The following is an 18386-nucleotide window of genomic DNA, read 5'->3' on the forward strand; positions in this document are numbered from 1 at the left end:
AGTAAGCTGCGTATCACGGGGCAAGCTGCATGCCCTGTTATATAACACAGGAGCGCAGAAATATGCATGAGACCATGTAAACATGGCTTAGTCTTAAAAGAGGTCTCATCTCTGAGACATTCAGCTGCGAAACACCATGGAAAAGCAGAAGAGATGGAAGGCTACAGCTTGTAGAAATTAGTGGTATATGTATAAACAGATTAAATTCTTGAACATCCGTGTCAGAAAATTCAAGTTCAGCACAACTGAAAGGATTACTTACGTCTTCGAAAGTAAAAGCTGTGAAAATATCACAGTACATCATGACAGGGGAGATTTCTCAAGATCTGAAGCAAACTTTCAGAATAAATGGGAGATAAGAGGTCCTTGCAGCAGCGGGAAGGTCTTCAAGTCTCTTAAGCAAGCAAGCAAATAAAGAGATGCAATAAGTGACAAACAGGGAAAGGGAGATACACAAAAAAAAAAGTAGAAGTTACAGCAGATTATGAAGTCTTCTATGTTTTGCAGAATGCTCCCTGATCTTAGGCGATGACTTTGGCTCTCTGAAGAGTTTTTCACCAGTTAGTGTTATTCTGACGTGTAGGCTTAGATTAGCTCTGGTAGTCTGCACAAGTGGAAGGGATCATCTGTAACTCTTACACAAATGGCTTCAGACAAGAGGAATGGGAAGCAGCCTTGAAAATACAAGAAATTCTCTCCTGGGTCAGATCAAAGGTCCCTTTGGCCAGTATTCCCCTTGCCTGGGGACATTCAGGAGGCTGTCACTGCTGTGCTGACATTTGGATCTTTGCAAAAACTCCATCAGATAATCACCCTTGAGGGAAAGCTTAGTGACACAACTGAGACCATGAAGTCTAAAACTCAGAAAGAAGTTGTCCCTCCTAATCCACAGCACCTGATCTCCACTGGTAAGTACTGAAGGATGGAAATACTTTTCTAGACCATAAGCTCCGGCAGGAGCCCACTCTGCACATGATATTGCATCTGTGTGGAGGCATGAGCGAGCCATCTCTTCACCAGCTTGCCCAGAAATGCAACCATGACAAAACGGTGCCATGCAGATGCCCATGTGCTTCCTCTTGCTTTGTAACTGCAATGAAAGAAGCATAGCTGTACCAGCAACCCGCATCCCAAAAATGAGCTGAGGCAGAGAGAAGCTTTTGTCCTGCTGGCTCTGGCCGTGTGCTGGTCAAATAAAGCATCAACGCACTTCACTGGTTTGTTGCAACACTGTCAGCTCTGCCACAAAACGTGCTTTTTAAAATAAGCTACTCAGTGCTTGTAAAGAAAAGTAATTAGAAGTCAGTGGCAAAACAAATTGCTTTTTAGGGAGAAAATGCAAACTCTGCAGTCCATTCCTCTCGTACTGTCCCTGATCCACAATTTTGTTAACGATGTCATAGAGTCCACAAAGTCCTTTTAGTAGCTCTTTCACTAAAGATGACTAGCTGTCTGTCTCTATAGCCCCGTAGCAGGTAGCTCCAGAAGGACTTTATCTGTTTTAAACTGATCTCCTACTAGTTTCATTGAGTGTGTCCTAGTTCCAGTAATGTGGGATTACAGTTCTGTGCTCACCTTATCCACTGCCTTGATTTCTGTAAACCTCACTCATCTCTCTCTCCTCAGTCTCTCTCCCTCAAGTCTGGAGAGCTCCAGTCCTTTAGGATCCCCTCATAAAGCAAAAAGGTTCATGTAGCAACAAACTGACACCCCTTTATCCCCTTCCTGACACGCAGTATTCTGTTCGGGTTTTTTTGGCCACCAAATAATTTCAGAGAATTGTCAGTGATGACTCTCAGATCTTTCTCCTGAGCTGCAGGTGCCAGTTCCAAGTTCAGCATCAGACGGGCATGGTATTTTTCCTCGGCTGCATTACTTCACATTTGTCTACACTGAGGCTCACCTGCCCACCTACTCTGTTTTGTGAGGTCTTGCCACAGACTTCTTCACAACTGGTGCTGCATTATCATCAGCAGACTTGGAGATCTCACTGCACACCCCCTCCTCTAGGTCACCGCCACGCTGACTAGGATGAGTCCCAGCACCTATCCCTGGAACACCCTAAGGCTCATCTTTTCCATTCTGAAAAATGATTTGATCTCTATCCTTTAACAAGCTTTCAGGCAAATTTGGTTCTTCAGTAACCTCTGGCATGCAATATTGTCAAAGACTTTTTGAAAATCCAGCTGTATCATACTCGCTAGATGGATTTTATCTGTGTGCTCACTAGCACCTTCCTAGAACGCAGGAGGTCAGGGAGGCAGGATTTCCCTTTGCAGATGCCATGCTGAACCTTTTCCGTATTGAACTCATTTGTCCAGTGCTTAACTGATCTGAATTCACTCTGTAGTGATCTAGATTAGTGGAACTTCAAAAACATACAGGAAGAAGACTGCAGCATTAGAGCAAACTTTGGTACTTCTGCAATACAATAGGCAAAATTGTCACCTCGGAGATTACCACCTTGAAAAGTTGCAAACCCTGTTTTGCCAGGGCTGAGGACTTAAGAGGTCACCTGGTTATAAGAAGTGCCAAATTCATACAAAGGAAAAAGAAGTAATGAAAAGAAGTAATGGGACCTTGAAGGACTCTCCTGGAGGGCAAGAGTGGTGTGTGTGTGATTCCTGAATTGATGCATGGGAAATAAGTAACTAGGGCTGGTCTGAGAACACCAAGTGCCTGATTCTATTTCAAGCCAGGTGACAAGTAGGGGTATAAAAAAGGTTGCCCTTGAGATGCAGGTCAGAGATGTAGTGAGCTCAGGAACTGTGACAGAAACGGTGCTATGAAAATCCACCTCAACTTGGGGTAATTAAACATTTCCTAATCCTTTTTGCTGTGCTGCTACTTGACAGCTCCTTGCACAGATTGGACTGAAGGTCAAAGTTAAAAAAAAGAAAAAAAACATGTCTCTGGACCAACTGCAAATAACTTTATCTTTATCCTGCATCTTACTTCATCATGTTAATACACAAACAGATTCAAGCTTACACGGTTCTCAAAGTGACTTTGCTTACTCTATTACCCATTTATCTGCCACACAAGCACTTGACTCAAAGTGACAGCTCAAAAACTCTGCCCTCTATTACTTTTTCTTATTTAGAAGCAATTGCTATATCAGCAGGAGAAAAGTCACTCCATTTGATTAATAATACATACTGATGGTTGAGACATTCAGTCAGAAGACTGATAAACTGATAAAACAGTTTTCTCTAGGTCTAGACTTACCTTCTGCCCTTCCTGCTTTGTGGAAGCTCACGTAAGACACCACTAAATAGTTTCTTTGTAAACTGTGTAAGATAGGTCAGGGAAGTTCGTGATTTTCAGCCAGTGTTCCTATAAACAGTAAGCCTGGCTATTGATACAGCAAGTGAATCAACATGGGATACGTTGGGATATGGCAATATAATGTAGCCGCGTATTCTGATTTCTATTTAAGATGATAGGACATAACAAAATACAAAAGCAAATCTCATCAAAGATGTGCAAAAGGAAACACCTTTTTTTGATCACTGCTCTATTGTTTCCCCACTATCCGTTCCCTTTTGCCTGCCTTCACAACCTTTCCTGTTCATGGGTGGTTTGGTTCATTCACTGCTTGCACATTGCCCAGCCTTCACCACTTCACCATGGCTTAAAGCAGCAACGAAGAGTCAGAGTGGAATGAAGAATTTTGTTCTCACCTCTGGCATTTAATACCTGTTGTAGGAACTCAGGATCAGAAAAGAAAGCAGAATTTTTTTTTTTTTTTTGATAACTAAAGTGTGTTGTTGAGGACAAATGCACTTGAACTCACACATAACCAGAGATATATGACAAGACCTACACATGAAGATGACATGGAGTTGACAAAGTAGAGCTCTGGGCTTGAAAGCCAACACACACTTCCGAACATTTAAACATTTGATCCTCTCATGCCAAGTCCAAAGCCTTAATGATGCCACAACGAAGACTAAATGTGTTTGCTCAGCCAGAGATTGAGTATAAACCATGTGAAGCCATTAAAATAAATGAAGGATCTGTAGTTTTTAGATTTTGTTTGAAGGTATCAGAATCGGGATCCTTTCTTTTAAGTTTTGGGTGAAGCAGCATTTGGGGAATGGTCTCAGAGGATTCTGTCAAGTGTCACCAAGCAGAAACACAGCTTTAGGAATATTCTGGAGATAACGAAACTTCAATCACGAAATGCCACTCTCTACCTACTTTGACAAGCATTCCCTCCTCTCTGTCCTCCAAGTGGCTGTTCTAGGACCAGGCCAACAGAATGGATAAATCAGTCAATCGACAGCAAGCTTGGCCCTGCTATCTTAGGAAAGATGAGAGCACATGTGAGCCTTGAAAAGCCTCCACCCACATAACCTCCCCGATTCACACTTTGAAGCACAGGGCAGTCAGAGATGCAGGCCTAGAGCCCCAAACCCGAAGGTGGTCAAGCCCAGAGACAGGCAGGAATTGGGGACATAGCCACGTGAATTGCTGCCAACTTCACCATCTCCCCAGACTATTGACTTCCCCACTCCCGCCCTGGTCATTTCCCCATCATTTCCTCTCAAAGCGTCTTTTTTCCTCTTCACTCTGTTCCTGCTTGGCCCCTGACACTCAGAAGAAGGAGGGGAAGAAGAGCATGCTAGCTGACTCTCTCCTTCTTCTTTCTGGACCATCTAAAAATCTACCGAACTGCATGTTCAGCAGTTCAGTTGGGGGCACCCTAGGGTTGCAAGACACTGGCATGCAGTGCAGAGCCACTCCTCAGGCACGTACTCGGTGTAATAAGAAACCGCAGTTTGGCACACTGATTTTTTGAAAGGATAGACGATGAAAACTATCTATGGGAGTCTGAAACAAAGATACCGTAAGGGAAAAAACCAGACAGAAAATTGACTGTTTTTCAAAATTATTTCCATATGCCTACTTAATAATCAAATAACAATTAAGCAAGACATGGTGCAGACAACTTAATGGACTCATCATCAAATCCAAGATTTCAGAAGTGGCAAAGAGTATGTTCCTGCATTAAGATAAATTAAACCAGCATGCTTCAATCTACTAAAATTCTCTTTACATAAATAAATTACACCCAGCAACATGACTCTTAAAGCTGACCCACTTGAGTTTTCAGTACTGGAAGCTCTGTTCTGTGGAAAGATAAACACACATTCTAACTTTTTCATTTCCAAGATTGCTTTTTTTTCCAGATAGTAATACCTTCACTAGTAAAATTAACAAGCAAAACCCACCAAACGAGAAGTGTAAAGACAGAGGAAAGAGAGAATAGAGTGTGAATGAAAGGCAAGTCTGAGAAAAACAGATGATTAGCAGAGGTATTAGGGCTCTCAGGCTTCGGTTATGCTGTATCCCTACTTTCATTTTGTTTATACGTTGCATCCCTTCTCTCTCTTTTATTGAAAAGGTGTGGAGGAGGGGAAGCGCATACTGAAAGTGATAAATGCCTTTGTTCACATACCTGAGAACCCAAGATACAATGTTACCTCTTTCTACAGCTGTTTTCCCAATTACTTGTGGCTACACTGAAATACAAAGACTAGCAACCTTTCTATTGATAAGCCAAATCCAGTATTTCTGTGAAAGTAAGAAATACTGACATACAGGAAAGCAGAGAAGGCTGCAATTAATATACTGAAATAAGGATATTTACCATCCAATTAATTGCTCCAAGGAGCACAGCAAAGAAAGGTTAAATAATCTGAAAAGCCTGGGGATTATTTGGGGATTTTTGCATTTTCTATTAAGATGTAAGGCTGCTGTCCACAAGTGTCATTAAATTAACAGTCTTATCTTTAACTGCATAAGCAAAATTATACAGTATTAGATGTCCAGCTTGACATTGTAGCCTACACTGTAAAGTTAAGGCTTAGTATATGGTAAGTCTGGTTAAGATAAATTTGACCAGAGTTGTTACCTTTTGATGCCCCCAGCTGTGGCTTAGGAACAACAAGCTAACACGGTGTGTAAGATTGCACAGATTTCACTCAACCTTCTCTTCAAGTGTAACACAACTATTCTCCAGCAATGCAGCACCCGTTCCGTATTCTCAAAGTATTTTGGTTCCCCAAGTACTTTATTACTTTGATATTGTAAGAAAGGTTGTCCCCCCTCCCCCTTTTGTTAGAATATGTGACAGCCCTTCATATACTGTAGCAGGTGCTGAAGAAAAATGCTTTTCTATTAAGTCAGGAATGTCACTACTTGGGTCGTGAGACAGCAGGCAGACCTTCATCATTTTTGCAAAAGTTATCTCCAGGGAAAACCATCAGCATGTTTTATTTCCACACTATCAACTCACTCTTATCACAGACCATCATTCTTCAAAGACAGCCATTTGAATAATACTTCAGACTTGACAATAGCTGACAGATGAAGAAACATATGAAATTAAACACAGTGCCTACTAATAAAGTGCCTACTAATAAAGTACTAAATATGAGTTAAGAAAAAAGGAAAAAAGGAGAACTGGACCATTATTCCACTAACACTAATTACAACACAGATTCAGGAACTGGGAAACATATTTTTATATACATTCCTGAGAAACTGTATATAGAGAAACTGTTTTCAGAGGTAGAAAACAGTGAAAGAATGGAAGTGAACACTGTACCAAAATCAGTGGTAAGTGATAGTAGTTACTAAAGCCTACGTAGAGGCAGGTTCTTGGTTCCAGGCACTGGAAGGAATGGCAATTCACCTCATCACGCACAGGCAACATTTAATTCCCACCACATCTATGTGCTGTCAAGATTTATTCTTCTGTCAGAAAAACAGCAAAAGCAAAAATGCATCCTTTCCCTTCTCCCAAACTCATACTTGATCACTTCTTTTAAACCAAATTAATTTAAAATTGTATGGAACAACAGAGCCAGACAGGATCAAATTAAAGATGTTAAAGTATTTATTTTAGGAACCTTGATAAAAATAACATGAACATCTTCAATACTGTACATTTGTTTAATGGATAATATACAGCAAGGGAGGTTATTTAAAGTGTACAGAATAAATGGGAACTCGCATTAGACTGGGGGGGGGCAGAAGAGGAGCTCTTTGCTTGTTGCGTCATACTGGTACGCTTAGTAAAAAAAGCTCAATGAAACACCTCTATGAAAAGAAAGAGGAAATAAATCACATTATGGAAATATCAAAAGAACAATAAAAGGATAAAAAAAATACTGCTTTCTTACCGCACTGGGTCTGGCTGGGATGGAGGTAACTTCCTTCATAGCAGCCCCTATGGTGCTTTGCTTTGGATTGGCGGCTACAACAGTGCTGATAACACACCAGTGCTTTGGCTTTTGCTGAGCATTGCTTGCACAGCATCAAGGTGTCATTTTTTCCCCCCCCACTCTAGCAAGTAGGCCAGGGGTGGGCGAGAAGCTGGGAGGGGACACAGTTGGGACAGCTGGCCGGAACTGACCAAAGGGATATTCCAGGCCATACATCACCATGCTCAGCAACAAAAACTGGTGGTGATTGCCTTTGCGTGACTTGTTCCCCCTACCTTCCTTTTCTTCACTTATTAAACTGTCTTTCTCAACACAAGAGTTTTCTCACTTTTGCTGTTCCCATTCTCTCCCTCATCCCGCTGTAAGGAGGGAGGAAGCAAGCAGCTGGGTGGTGCTTAGCTGCAGACCAGGGTTAACCCTGCTAAACTGCAGAATTTTTTTTTTTTTTGGGGGGTGGGTGTTAGTTATACATTAAGCTTACAGAAGAAGAAAGTGTTCACAGGCTGATGTTTCTTCTTAAATTTAGGCACACATAACTGTTTATTTCAAGAATGACCTTCTTCAATTTTGCTAACTGAAGTAATTTCTTTTTAACATCAGTAATACATCAAAAGTACATATTAACATTTCCAAAACTGAGTTTGAATTATTCAAAGACAAACATGCTTCCCTCTCTCAACCCTTAGACATTACACTCTTGAAGATCTTTTTACAGAGGGGGGGGGGGAAAACTCCACCCAATTCTCACATAATGGTGGTAGATAAGAATGGGCCTGGTGTATTTTCTCATCAATACCAACATCAGCTATTTCTGCTGTGTGAAGCTGTGCTTCCATGTTGCCTTTTATTTTCCTAAAAAAAAGATACAGTAGGGAAAAATCTTTATTTAGGAACATGGGAACAACTGTTTAAGTGGCAGTCAAGACTGAATTCAAAACACATGATTGTGACTATTAGCCATCTACATCAAGTAATAAAATACAGTTTTAAGCAGAGGAAAGAGTATTTCACACTTAAATGTCACCATAAAAAAGTCAGCAAACATTTCAACAACCAAAAGCATTTATAAAAAATTAGCTCTATATAGATAGAAGATAGAAACACATATTTCATGAAGTCTTTATCCACTCCTAGTTTTACAACCAGGAAAAGAAACCTTTGGGGAAAAAAAAGAGCCCAAAGGGCAAATGAAAACAAACTGTCTTCCTGTATTCTGGAGTTACAGCTCTAGTGGAAGGTGCTCAGCTTTATTCATTCTCAAATCTGCTGTATGGATTATCAGAATCCTGGAGAAGACCTGTAAAACAAAATAGGACCGCATTTATTTTCTTACCAGTATTACATAAAAACCTGAGTTACTGACCCCACTGTAATAGGTACTCCATATAACAAAACCAAGAGGCAATTCTTGTAATAGTTGCTCTATTACCCAAACACTCAAGTATAATAATAAATTGAAAGTGTTCTTAAGCACTCTTATTTCTCAGACTATAATAATGAATAGGTATTTCATGATTTAGCAGGAAGAGAACATTTCTCTATGAAAAAGAGATTTCTCATTTGTGAGGTATACCCTACAAAATGCATTTGTGAGGGAGTCAAGTCTACAAAAACCTAAGCATAGAGATGGCTCAGGAAGAACAGATTCAGACTGGCCAGTTTATAAATTCAAGTTATTATAAGATCATCATCCCTTTAAAATGTAAGATGCTGCTACTTTGACTTAGTTCTACTTTGATTATACACAACCATCTGTCACGTTCAGCCACTTACAGCATTTCTGCAACAGGACAATAATCTCTAAGAACAAATGAAGATCACTCCTACATGCACTAAAACCTCCAGGGACCAGAACAAGAGCATCACTTAATCCAGGTTATAGTATGATTCCATCATGAGGATTCTTAATGACTTTACAAGAATGCTGTCACAGAAAGCATTGCAAAGCCATCCAATTATGCTGAGTGTCTGGATATGCATACCATCTTCTGTAAGGGTTAGTTGAGCAATTGCTGTTCCATACAGCAATTGTTTCAAAGAGACTTTAAACCGCACACCAGATTTGGGCTAGGCAGAACTGCATACTGAAAATAAAGGAGTCCCATAGGAGTCCAGAGGCTGACCTTTTGTTGTGAAAGAACAGGAAGACTACCACTATCTTTCCTACCAAGATTTTTATACCGATGTCTGGCAAGCCTGGACTCTTCTCTAGCTCATTTGTTTAGGGCATGGAGACAGAACACAGCTAAGCCAAACAACCCCAATCCACAAATGTTCAGATTCACAATAGTGGAAGAGAAAGATTACACTAGTCACTGCCAAACCTTGTAAGAACTCCCCTCAGACCTTTTCATACCGTACCTTTTTTCCACATGCACCTGCCCACAGATATTGAACATCCACTGTTCTACCTGAAAGTCAAAAGCTAATGGCACCGAAGGCAGACTATACTTTTGTCTACCTTGTTGCACTTCTTTTGAACTGCCAGGTTATTTTAAGATGTCAATCAAGAAGCACAACTGCTTAGTGCTGATTATTGTATCAGTAACTGCAACTGCCTACCTGATAGGGAACAGCAAATACTAAGGAGTGAGTATGAAAAATCCTATAATTATTCAAATTGACAAGATTACAAGCAGTCAATTTGTAAAGAGTTAAAAATCAAAATCAGCCCTCATACATAATGGCCCTTACTTGTCAAAGAAGGGGTAAGCCAGTCACATTTACAAAGCTTCAGCTGGGTAACATGAAATACAGTCTATTTACCTGGTATAGTACCTTGCATCAAAGGTACTACCCCTTTCTGTAATTGCTTTAAAAAAAAAATCTTTTAAGCATTTGTGCAATAAGAATATGGTTAGATGACAGCACTGTCAAGAATTATCTACAATATTTTGAGCTCTTGAAACTTTTGTTTTTAAACTTTTAGAAAGCAGGTATTTCTCAAATTTTAATCTTACCTTTCATGTGTTTAAACAGTTGTAGTGTCTGTTAAGTCTAATCTAGCTGACAAGTTAACACACAATAAAAAAGCTCTTATCCTTGGCCTACCATTCAATCTTTGGTGCCTTCAGGTAACATTCCTACATTAGTATAAACCTAACCCAAACACAGAGAAGAAACATTTACTTTATTTCCAGATCACCACACCACCCCCTCCTTCCTCCAGACATGTTAATACTTCGGCAGCTAGGATCTATGGATCCTAATATATTTAGTTACCTGAAAGACAAATGAGTAGTCCAATTTTCAAAAGTTTTGCAGTACTTCTGTATTTCACCCCTTCCAAATACAAAACACAACTACACAACATTTACAGAAAATTAGCAACAGTACTAGAAATTAACATATTTTTAGTACAATTGGCATTGCATAAACTCCCTGCACCCATTAAGTTCCACTTAGAAATCAAGGCACCAAACTTCAAAAAAATTTTCCACAAAGTGGCAAAAGGTGGTACCAGATTCCCTGACAAAACTAACTGAGATTGCATACTTCTTTCTATATAAGCTGGCAAGTACTTATTATGTCTTTCTCATATTTTGTTCAAGATTCAGACTTAGGAAGTGTCAAGTATGTAAGTAGCACAGTAAAACACTAGACACTGTTCTCTTACAGCTTAAAGAGCTGAAATCCAATGGAAATGATGTTCTACACCCAGTAGTGCCAATTTCAAGTTAATCAGAGGACAGTGTAAGATTCCTGATAAACTTTCCCTATACCATTCTGAGGAGCAAATATACTTTTATCTGCCCCTGCCCCAAAACACTCAGCCAAACGTCACTTTAGATAACTACTCCTCATATTTCAAGTGAATGTGTAATTTTTACTTGTTATTGCAAATGCCATTCCCAGCAGAACTTGCTTTAATTTTACTGAATTATGTTTAGGAATGAACAGATATAATTACCACCAATCACGCATTAGCATGTTTAAGTTAAAGTTCTCTGATCTATTTTATTGTACAATACTGGAAGTAAAAAGGCCTTAAGAACTATGGGTTAATCTAGTGTGAGTATTATTGGTCATGACTTCAGAAATTCATCTCCTGGGAAAGAAGGTACTCCAAGAAAAATGGCAAGCCCTCCTTCCAAATGAGCGTAACCACAGAGGTTACAACATCCGATAGACCTTGCTCTCAGTCTTGCTCTCAAATCTGCATCCAGTGTTTAAATTTCTTTTATCCTCAGCATTCTAAGTATGTCATAAGATTACATTAAGTGAGAGGAGGGAGACAGCAGCTCATCACTTGCGCCAATTCTTACTGAAGAAGTTGTATCAGGCTCCAATAAGTGGACAAAAGCAATCTAGAGAGATACACAAAAAAAGGAGCATGACAAAAAGCTCCTGTCAGCTGCCACAGCTGCTCTTAGCCGTGACACTCAAAGAGGAGCTGCAAGCCTATGCTAATTGGATAGCATGTCTGGTTCAGCTAAAGCTCATGTGCTGCCTTGAACCAGAAATGAGTTGTCTCTCTCAACTGTTTCCCATTTGACATGAGAGCAACTACCCAACTTGTTATTTACACTTACAGGTTCAGAGAAGCTAGATGTTTGTAGGTTCAGGAGTCTTGTTTGCAATAAAGTCCATTACATGTTACTGCTGAACTTAAAGTTCTTGCAAGTGTCCTGTGTGTCAATATTCAACATCTTGCTTCTATTTACCTTCATTTTGAGGTTAATAATTGACCTCCTTAGCAGTATTTAAGAAACACTCAAAAATTTGAAAGATATAGTAGTCAGGTATCTTTCATTAGCTTGTATGAAGTAATGAGGCCTCCTAATATGTATGAAATGACAAAGCAATTGTAAGAAATTAATACCTCTTTCCAGCATATTCATTTATATTCTATACTATGCTAACTATGCAGCTTCTCAGTCACTGAGATCTGACCCTCACATATCAGCACTGCCCAAAAATAGAATTAACAAGTGAAATACTTGCGAGAGACTGTATACACTGCAAAAAAAAAAGAACTAGTTTGTGATATGCTGTGTATCTTCACCCCTTATTGCACTTTTCCTCTTTATTTTTAACCCCCGAATTAACAACTCTATTCTTAACATACAAACTAAATAGCTTTAAGTGTATAGCAATACAACATTTCCCTGCTTTGCATTCAGCACACTAAAGAAGGTCAAGATAAAGCACCTATCTTGAACAGAAGGAACATTTACTGTGACAAACTACTGAATATAAAAAAATCAACGTCTCACATAAAATAAAGGACATAGGATTACATTAAATTGGCTGATCAAAACCTTTGCAGAACTGAAGCAAGTGGTGTGGAAGCCCAAAATCATGAAAGGCAATAATTTTGTAAAAGTGAAGAAATAGAATCCTTCCACTAATACCAGGCAAAATCCTGAAATAAATAAATAAAGCAGCTTCTCACTAATGCTATACTGAACATACAATAGCAGCAAATGCAGCAGCAATTAAATTGTAGTTCCTTTGTATACTACACAAGCTGCAAAGTACTCTGAATTCTACTTTAAAATTTTGTAACAGTCAACATATAATTTGTGTAATCATATTGCATTCATATATGTGAGCAAATGAAAAATACGATCAAATTCTGCAACAAAGAAACAATTCAAAGTGTGTATTCCTGGTTGCTAAAGCTCTCTATTGCTTCCAATGCTCCCAAAGGACTGTGGCTAGAGTGACACCTGCAATGCATTATAAATGTGTAATTACCATTTAAATGGGGTAAGGAAAGCTGTTGGATGAAATGGGAAAAGGCATTCCCTTAAAGCCAACCAAATACTGAAATTTCAGGCATGATCATCTTAATCTACAGAGTCAGGTTAACAAAGTCATTGTCATTCTGCCACTCATCCATGCCTACTTAACTGAGAATCCTCTCTGCAGTGCGTAAGAGTAAAATATCTAGTGTCTCCATAATTATTTGCAGCAATTTTTATTAGATTATGTTTAATATGCTAACATATATATTTACTAGACAGTGAAAAATGAAGACAGAAGATCCAAGGCTACAGCAAGACTTACTCTATTATGTTTCACTGAATTATTTTGACAACCATTTGTCTGTATGTTATCAGAATATAAACTATAGACATCAGCAATACTATTTAGGGATTTCAGAATTTATACGTATTTTATCTTTCATTTTTCCTAGTTACATGTATCCTTTCAGTATGTGCCAACTATTCATGTAAGAGTTGGGTTTTTCTTTAGGACAAAAATGAATTTTGAGAATTCAGGCCTCAAATCAATATATCTGATAATATAAATTAATATTTGAATACACAATAAAGCAAACCTGTCAATAAACAAACTTCTATATAAAAGTTTGCTATTGAAATTTAAGTTTTATAGTTGAATTACAATCTTTTGCAGGTAAACTGCATTGCAAAACATAACTGCATGAAGAAATGAATATGCCTGACTCCTCATAAGAAGGTATGCCTTCCATTAACACAATGAATGTATGAACTTGTTTCTAATTAAGTCATTGATAGATTAACATGCTTCAAGTGGAGGCAAAAATGACACTAGCTCTCATATGATGATGTGCATAGTATAGCTACAAGCAAGATTTTTTGAATTTGGTGTATGTATTCCAGAGGCACAGAATTATACAGTTATATTCCTCAGGAAACTTGGTACTCCAACAAGATCCCACAAAGCATTCCATAAAGGTCTGAACGTTAAACACTGAAGAGAGAGTTGCCTTCACTAAAACGTAGGACCATCCAGAGACAAGTGAACTAGTTTCACAAGCAGAATATAACTGAACACAGCCTTCTGAAAGATCACTTAACCCCAATGCACTGCTTTGATACACTAACTGCTATACTGAATTTAGGACCTTGTTCACTCCACTGCACTGCCTCAAGGAGATGCAAAGTTATATGTGTATCTGTAGAGTGCTGCATGCTATTTTGGAGACATAGCCAGTGTCTTAAGTTCTTCACCAGATCTATCCCAATGCTTCAAAATTGAGATTGACTCTAAGGTCTCTGCTAAGGAGAAACAAACACAAAAAGTGTGTGTTATTTTATGTTGTTGTTTGGATTTTGTTTGGTTTTTTTACATCTGGACTATTGTTGTCAATCACTCAAACAAACCTCTTGAAACTGAACTGTGGTTGGGATACAGGGTCAATTATCCTATAAAATACCACAAGACCTTCATGACTGATGTTTAACAAAAATTACTTCTAGTTTCTACAACATTCTTCCTCCTGCAGCTCAAGCTTCACAGTGAATTTTTCCTCCATTCCAGCAAAGGAGCATACTTTTGCATATGTTCCCCAGGCAAAGAATTCCCTGTAGAGATTGCCTGTATCACTTCTGCATCAGCCAAAGGGCAGGCTGCAGATTCATGAAGGCATTCCCAGACTCTGCCAATCAATTTAACAAGAGGATGAAAATTAACAGTTTTGAGTGACTGTTCAGACCCCTAGAATCACCTTCTCTGACATTAGTGCAATTTGCATAATAAAAAGTGCAGCATAGCTTTAGCATATCTGTCTCTGAATACACAGTACTATTAACCCTATGAACAAATCAAATAAAAAGTGCAAGCACTGACAAGCCTAGATAAGAAGAACCTCCTATACAACACAGCAGGTCCTACAGTCTTGTGATATGCTTCTCCTACTGGACCACAGCTCCACTTAAAAGCAAAGAAAAAACAATTTTAATCCCTATGTTAGGCTGCATCCTCCATCCTTCTTTAAGCTTGATTTAAAAAGCTTGCTATCTGCTAGTCAGTCTATCTCCTTCAATAACCATGAGTCTACTAGCCAGTTTCCACTACATTGGTTTATCAAGTTCAAGAACAAACAAACTCCCCCTCCCAAATCAGTACTCTTACCTAGGAAGAGACAGAAAGAACTACTTATTTTTATCAATATATTTAAATGTCCACCCCAAGCAAACACCCCATCCGGCACATTGTCTCTTGCCCAGTGGGAGAGTCAGTGCAGGAAGAGAACAGGAGCATAATAGTGATGAGATCAGGTGTTCAGGTGACATAAAACATGCATCAGTAGGAAACTGGGCTTGATTCCTTCTGCTGCTTATAAAGCAGCTTGTTTCTGCTGTAAATTTTAATAATTAGGAAAAGGGAGTCAATTTAGATACTGAATATCAAAACAAGATTACCACATACCATACTTCTTACGTATTTCATCATGCTTCAGTTTTCTTTCATGTTTCCTGCAACAAATAAAGGCATCAGAAGAACATTCAGACTGTTTTGAGCTGTAAGCAAAATATAATAATTACATCTGAAAGAGACAACAGCATTTTCTAAATGAGTATGCAATTACAAATTTCAAAAACAAAAATCACATCAGTTATATATCTTATCTTTCTATATACACTTTATGTATCTATAAGATTCCCTATAACTTCTCACTAATCAATAATGTCAAAATAAGATATATTTGCAAGCGTGAGGAAAAATATTGTTTTTTCTATGTAATGTGTCCACATATACATACACATACACACACTGAGGTATTCCTCTATACATAAGAAGCAAGGCACAATATTGGAAGATTCCCTCATGCTTTCCAGCAGGGAGCATAATGGTAGAATTTAGCTGTGAATACAGTGTGCTTCACAATCCTAATTCAATATAATAGTTCTAAAAAGATAAAAGGTGTGTTACTGTTTTGTTTAGGCAGTACAATAAGTATAAGTGAAAACTACTAGTTTCTTAAATCCAGCATGGCATCCATGCAGAGAATAAATTAAAATAGTGCTATATAAAAATTGGATGCCTCTAGTTACATTTTCTAATCGTAGGACAGTTTAAGGCTGTATCTAATATTGCCAAACTTAAATTATTCACATAAACCAAGTGTCTGACAAGTCAATTTCTTCTTCCCCTTCCTCCCCTTTGCAGAGATGAAGGGGGAAAAATAAAGGAAGTTTACATGGAAATCATTCCTCAGATAATTTTCCTATATTTCAAAGGGAACATCTATTTTGCTTAGTTTAAAAACAAACCAAAAAGTTCTATACAACTGTTTCACTAGGATGATCCAGGATTTATATATTTTGAGGAAAGGACATAGAATTCGGTAAAACCATGTTCCTCTAACATAAGAAATACACTGTTTGTTGCCCCTATCAAAATTCAACCCAGTTAGACAAGTTGTGACTTTTGCCCGATTCTAATTTGCACATTTTCAACAGAAAGCTGTTAAGCACTGACAGCTTAATTCACCAAAGATCCCATCTGCCCTATGCATATTCCACCTCCAAACAATTCCTACTGCTAATCAGATCCTGGGTGTCCTCAGAAGCAATTATTCTGCTTCCTACAGAGCTGAAGGGCTGAAGTGACCTTTCCCTGCAACTGCACTTCTGGAAAGCATGCAGATAAAGCATGATGAGAAAACCAAACAAGAAAGACTGACTCAAAACCTTCCACTACTATTTCCCTGAGATACCTATCTCCCTTATATCCCTTTCCAGTACTCAGGAGTAGGAATATAACATAGGAACAGCATAGGAAACAAAGCAACCTGGCAAAACTGCAGGAGGAGGAAGAACTGGGGAATCAGGGTGATGAAATGAAATTCATGTTGAGGAGGAAAGTCAGGACTGAGAGGTTGAAGAGAACAGGAAGAAGGAGTCAAGTTTACCTACTGAGGGTAACCTGACCACAGGATTCCTGCTTTCTGTGTTGCCTAAGAGGAAGACATTATGAGGCAAGGGATCCCAGGAAGAGAACAGAGAAATTGTGCTTAAAGCAGCCTTCTCCTGTATAAAGCCAGTCCTTATTTCTGTATAGTTTCCATGTGATATTATGTGACCTCAGACTAGGTTTTTTTACTGGTAGTACTAATGGCATGTTCGTCATTGTTTTGCATAGCCTGTCTGAAATAACGGAGACTCACTGCTGCAGTTTCAACTGAAATCTCAGTACTTCAGCAGTCAGTCTGAATCTGACCTGAACACAGAAAGCACTAAGTATCTATGTAAGAAGGGTAAGGGGCAGGGCGGGCGGAAATCAGGCGGTGTAGTCTAAACCTCAGAAACACTTTAGGATACTTCCCTAGGCTATTCAAAACAAACTACCAAACATCTAAAATTCTTACATTGTTTAAGTTTGAAGGGTAAAACCATTAATATTTGTGAAACATTTGAACTTTGACAGGCAGCCACGACTATATAGTATCAGCCATGACTAAATCCTTGTACAATAAATAAAGCTTAGGTATACATCAACTCAGAAGAATCAGATGCAATTCTGAACAGGCAGTCACTGACTCAGCCACCCACAGGTGGCTTACTGCACCATTCACATCTTACATTATGATCAATCCAAAGTGACTTTACAGTCTGAGTTGGTTCTGTTTCTTAATACTACTGCTATTACTCCATCTTCTGTATGCTAAATTCTTGGCTCTTCATGCAAGTTGTCCCCACTGCTGTAAGCCAAGTAAGTATATTTCCTAATACTAACAATTCGCATCATAATTTTCCATACTTGGTTCTTCACAAATGAACTCCAATCCTTTCTTTCCCTGTCCCCCTCCTTGTTCTCCCTTACCAGTACACTACCAAATTATACTTGGCAGTTTATCTCATTCAAGATCTCATTGCTTTTCATTGGTTTATCAACTTCTAACATAAATCAGATTTATATAATTTATAAACCATAACATATAAACATACCATGTATTTGCAGCAGTAAATTGAGTGTACAGAAAGACTCACTACTTGATGCTATGTTTAAAAGTGATTTTTCATATTAGAGATGACATGACATAAAGGACTAAGCTATGCAATAAGATACACGTTTTCCTTCAGTATTAATAGAATCATAGAATCATTAAGGTTGGAAGAGACCTCCAAGATTGAGTCCAACCGTCAACCCAACAACACCATGCCCACTAAACCAGGTCCCTAAGCGCCTCATCTACCCGTCTTTTAAATACTTCCAGGGATGGGGACTCAACCACTTCCCTGGGCAGCCTGTTCCAACGTTTAACTACTCTTTCAGTAAAGAAATTTTTCCTCACATCCAATCTAAACCTCCTCTGGCGCAACTTGAGGCCATTTCCTCTCGTCCTATCGCCAGTTACTTGGGAGAAGAGACCAACACCCACCTCGCTACAGCCTCCTTTCAGGTAGTTGTAGAGAGCGATGAGGTCTCCCCTCA

At 38.8% G+C, this 18386-nt stretch overlaps 1 protein-coding gene across 1 annotated transcript in view; it reads right to left on the minus strand.

Moving 5' to 3' along the window:
* Positions 1 to 7704: 7704 nt before the first annotated feature.
* The window catches only part of LOC103922447 (pituitary tumor-transforming gene 1 protein-interacting protein-like), a 46851-nt gene continuing 36169 nt past the window's right edge, over positions 7705 to 18386 (minus strand). Inside the window, exons 6-7 of the mRNA XM_009330590.1 lie at positions 15378 to 15424; positions 7705 to 8532 (exon numbers count right to left, since the gene is read on the minus strand). Of these exons, the coding sequence (XP_009328865.1) occupies positions 8483 to 8532; positions 15378 to 15424 (97 nt within the window). The 3' untranslated portion in view covers positions 7705 to 8482. The remainder of the gene's footprint in view (positions 8533 to 15377; positions 15425 to 18386) is intronic.

This window comes from Pygoscelis adeliae, unplaced genomic scaffold (genome assembly GCF_000699105.1).
Source record: "Pygoscelis adeliae isolate BGI_AS28 unplaced genomic scaffold, ASM69910v1 Scaffold27, whole genome shotgun sequence".
Taxonomy (NCBI): domain Eukaryota; kingdom Metazoa; phylum Chordata; class Aves; order Sphenisciformes; family Spheniscidae; genus Pygoscelis; species Pygoscelis adeliae.